The sequence below is a fragment of the Monopterus albus genome, unplaced genomic scaffold, assembly GCF_001952655.1.
Source record: "Monopterus albus unplaced genomic scaffold, M_albus_1.0 scaffold314.1, whole genome shotgun sequence".
NCBI classification, from domain to species: Eukaryota; Metazoa; Chordata; class Actinopteri; order Synbranchiformes; family Synbranchidae; genus Monopterus; species Monopterus albus.
The window spans coordinates 86737-91680 of NW_018128194.1; the positions used below are offsets into that span (position 1 = coordinate 86737).

The 4944-nt window shown below is 43.0% G+C and overlaps 1 protein-coding gene across 1 annotated transcript in view; it reads right to left on the bottom strand.

Annotated features, from left to right (window-relative positions):
- Positions 1-3229: 3229 nt before the first annotated feature.
- Positions 3230-4944, bottom strand: part of adgrb1a (adhesion G protein-coupled receptor B1a) — a 291715-nt gene continuing 290000 nt past the window's right edge. Inside the window, exon 35 of the mRNA XM_020623885.1 lies at positions 3230-3322. Within this exon, the coding sequence (XP_020479541.1) occupies positions 3230-3322 (93 nt within the window). The remainder of the gene's footprint in view (positions 3323-4944) is intronic.

The following is a 4944-nucleotide window of genomic DNA, read 5'->3' on the forward strand; positions in this document are numbered from 1 at the left end:
ACACACTAATCCTGCTAGCTCTGCTATTCCAGCAGAGTTTGCTCCGCCCCATGCCAATCCTGCCTGCTCTGTTACTCCAGCTGAGTCTGGTCAATGCCTTTTCTGCCAGCTCCACTGCTCCAGCCTTGTCTGGCATAAGTCACCAACTCAGCCTGCCTGCCACCAACTCAGATTCACCAGTCAGTGCGATCCAGGCACTGTTCCACCTCCACCTCATCAAGCAGACAACCACCAATCCAACTTCACCAGTCAGTGCTATCCTAGCATCACTGACACCTACATTAGCAACCAACCTACCACCGACTCAACTACACCAAGCAGTTCTTCCCTGGCGTTGCCCTCACTCCGCTCTTGTCATCCAGCTTGTTTCTCTGCCCTACGTCATCAGCCTGAACTTCACCAGCGCTGCTTCTCTCCTGCTACCGGCTGCTCTCCTGTCCTGCGTTACCGGCCAGAGCAGCCCATACTCGTCTTTCCTGCCTCTCTCCTACGCTACTTCTTTGCCTCTGCCCAACATTGATCTGTACCAGTCTACATAGAGCTGGCACTAAGATGGTTGCTTGTGTACAATAAACCTCTTAAAATGTTCTACAGTTTGCTTCCTGCATTTGAGTTCAGAACCCGACTAATAGAACTTTTGGTCTTAACACTCTGACTTTGCATGTCATGTTAGTACTGTTGGATTTGACTTGTATTTAGACACTGGATTCTCCATAGATTTACCTGTTGTTTCCTGAACTGCTCTCACTGAATACTTACCAGAAAGTGAACTCCTACCTGGACACTGTGTAAATTCTAAATTTGCCTCAAACCAGCTCTTCCCTGGATGTACAGTGGACCCCCCAAATTCACGGGGGTTAGGTTCCAAGGGCACCTGTGAATTCCAAAAAAATGCAAAGAATGGATGTGGTCCCAAAAATGCCTATTAAATGCCTATTTATATCATTTAAAACCCCAAAACTTTCCCAAAACACTTTAATTTAATGTCACATTCAACCTAATGCATTATCCTTAACAAAATAATGATACATTAAACCCATATACTGTAGAGTATTGTACAGTCTCCCGCAGTACATTGTACAGCGTAATGTAAAATAGTGATGTTACCCCTATATTTACAAGCACGTTTTCTCTGGTATGCACTGGTGTTGTTTTCTTTTGTATGTGGGTCTTCGGTAGCTTCTGCAGCTACAGTAACTGCTGATATAGCTTCTGCGCCTTCTCAGGAATGATGTATCATCCAAGGGGATGTTCTTCTTCCTGCAGTTGGTAATCCACAATGCCAAGGCAGATTCCATCCTCACAATGGTCTTATTCCTTATGATTGACACCTTCTTGGCACTTTCACATAAACTTGCTGCAACAGTAAATGGTAAATGGTAAATGGTCTTATACTTGTATAGCGCCTTTCTATGCTTTTACAGCACACTCAAAGCGCTTTCACACATTATTCGGCCTCCTGATCGCTGCCTCCTGCTTATGTATGTCTCATTGATGCCATAATGGTGCGCTACTGCGGCAAAGTTTTCTTCTCCTTAAGCAAATCAAGAAGTTCAAACTTCTCCTGGAGCATCTTAAACCACTTAGGAGCCTTCTCAGGTTCCTTAAAAGGTGCTGCAAGGCATTTGGGAGGCATCTTAGGGCTTGAGGAATAGCAAACCGAAATTGCTAAAACACTTGGAGAAACACTCAAGATAGCTACACATGGTAAACTGAACTGTGCAGTGATGTTGGGCAGAATTATGATAATATTTACATTACAAAATTATTAGATTATATTAGAAAGAAAGAAAGTCACTTTCAGCTTTTCCCATTTAGGGGTCACCAGAGCGACTCGTCACACTGACAACTTGCATGTTGACATTTGGCATGTGTTTTACACCGGATGCCCTTCCTGATGCAACCCTGACTCAAACCCGGGCCACAGTGGCGAGAGCGCTGCACCTTAACCACTAGCCTACCAGGGACAGCTCATATTACTATTAATAATTTGGTATTAAAATGCATGAAAAATTATATATTACCAAGAAAACATCTGTAAAAATACCATGGAGGATATTTGTGGATTCCGCAAATTTGCGGGGGATCCGCAGAGATCTATTAGTTAGGTTCCAAAGAAAAATCCGCAAAAGACTGAAGTCATGAACTCTGAACCGCGAATTTGCGGGGGTCCACTGTACTGTGTTATGCTCATGCTGGATACAAGACTGCCTGAAATTGATACTTGTCTGTGTTGTTCAGGTGCCTCTGAGGAAAACTAACAGTTTTGAGACTGGCTCAAAGTGTGGTGGCAATTTTTATAATATGGATCCAAGTATCCAATGTTTGGAAAGAGATTATTCTCTGTGGTGAGTGTTAAATAAATTGGTTAAATACATTGAGAAGAATTTTAAATTAGTAAATTCAGGAAAGCTATTCCACTATTGTGTTAATAATTGACGATTCCTCGTCTTGTGATGTAGGTATTCTTTTGAATACTGAGGTAGGTATTCCTGAGGGAATACTGAGGTAGGTACTTATCTAAAAGTACTGAGTGTAGGTGTCACTTAACCATGATACTGAGTGTAGGTGTCACTTAAACAAGGCACTGAGGTAGGTGTTCTCAATTTGGAGTTTAAGGCGAGGACACTGAGGTCCTGTTCTGGTCACAAGAAAAAGTATAAGTGACTGAACCCTAATGCAGACGTCCGTTTTGTACTGAAAATTATAGCTGTGCACAGCTCCCCATCTAGGACAATGGGAAACAAGGTGAGTAAGGAGGATCCTCTGGAGAGTTCAATTATTGACATAATGAGGGGAAAGCACGGTGACAAAAGTGTCCAAAGAGTGGCCATATGGACATGTGAATTTGGTTTTCCCCACAGGGGTTCTTTAAGTGTAAAAAAAAAATTGAGGAACTTGAAAATAAATTAAAGGGAAAGAAGGAGGCCTTATATAAGAAAAAGAAAATATCGCTGAAAGAACTTAAAGATGTAGAAAATCATATAATCTGTCGCTTAGTTCTCTGCATCCGCAGTGTACGGCTCTGAAGCTGGACCACCACCCGGACGCCTGCCCAGCACCTGCACCACCACAGCCCGAACCATCACACACCAACTTCAGGATAGACCTGATGTCAAACCCCAACCATACGACCCACCGGTCTCCCTGGCCCTTCTGTCGCTGCAGACAATGCGCAGTAGTGCTGCCTATGACATGAGTGCTCATGTCTTTCAATGCTGAACTATCATTACCCATGGTTGAAGTGTCTGGCCCTACTGGTCCCATCCTTGTGTTCACGGGCCCCAAGTGCCGGGGCTGCGTAGCAGTGTATTAGTGCAACCTGGAAAACATAATGTGACATCAGAACAGAACTCTCACAGTGTGCTGGCATTCGCATCCAGACTGCATCTGGGTTTATTCAAACATTAACATTCAAATATTGTAACAGTGTACGAATAAAGTGCATTTTTATCCCATATTTCCAAAACTCAAGTTCTCAATATAATCACTTTAACACCTGAGTGACATGTCTGAGCACCACTATGGTGGTGAATAAACAGTTGCTCCAGTGTACCATGCACAACTATAATTAGTTGCCAAATAACTAATGGGCTGCACACTAAAAATACTACACCGTTATCTTTGAACAAAAATACATTTACATTACTTCAAACTGAATATATAACTATCTCTCATGCATTTACATTGACCTTGGTTTAAACATTCTTACTTTACTTAACTCCTAATAACAATATACAATGCATATTAGTGACAATAAAACCGAATAAGGTCACGCGAGACTTCCTACCCGCGGGAAACCTCCGCTTTACTTTGAGCCTTGACTGACTAAACCATTACTGACGAGCATGTAAATATACACCAAACAGTATACTATACTAAATACTAATTAAATACTACTGCTTTGTATGGATAGTTTCACCATCTACTGACCTGGAAAACACAATGTGACATCAGAACAGAACTCTCACAGTGTGCTGGCATTCGCATCCAGACTGCATCTGGGGGCGGAGACAGAAGGTCCCTCCCCAAAACCATTCTGGGTGCAACACCAAGCACACAAAGGTTCTTCAACCACCAAATCCAGGACAGTAGGCACGGGGCCAAAGAAGATAAGGCAGAAAAGAAGCTACGTACACATGGCAGCCATGACCATGTACCAAGCCATCCAGGAACAACACGAGAGACTTCCAGAGAGGGGGACGTGGTCATGGACGTGAGTTGGAGAACGTTCACCAATGCCCAATGATATCTGACTGAAACCAGGTTGGTGGTGGCGAAGGGGGAGGAGGGACAGTGAATGAGACCGCCACTGTGCCTACAGATGAGACACAGCAGCTACAGATGAGTGATAACACACACACACACACACACACACACACACACTGCACACCGCAATGAAGAAGAGCTTGCTGATACAAACCCGCACATGCTTATACAACACAACATTAATGTATTAGAGAGCAAATTTGAGCCCCAGGGTACCTATGTCAAATATGAATCTGAAGCATATGAACAATTTCCTCAGTTCATATTCTTTATTCAGGGACAGCTAGTTACATTCCTTGTTGATTCAGGAGCTGCTCCCTCCCTGAGGGAAGATCATTTAAACATTGTTTTCTGCTTTATTCACATTGTCCTGTCAGTCTTTTAGGCAGAGATCTTATGTGTAAACTTAGAATCTCACTTTTGTTAGAAATTAATGCAATTCTTTTGTTGGAAGCACGAGAAGTGACGACAGGAGAGGACTGTTTAAAATCAGCAGAAAGTTTACTGAAAGTCTGATCACAGGTAGGCCTTACAGTGCTGGGATCAGAGAGATAGAGCTCCCGCAGGAGTTCCATCCACTGACCCCGAATTAAGGTCTTACAATACATTTTATCTTCTTGGGCTGCTCTACACTAAACAAAGGTACAACAATTCATGCATTGTAATCCTATTGGT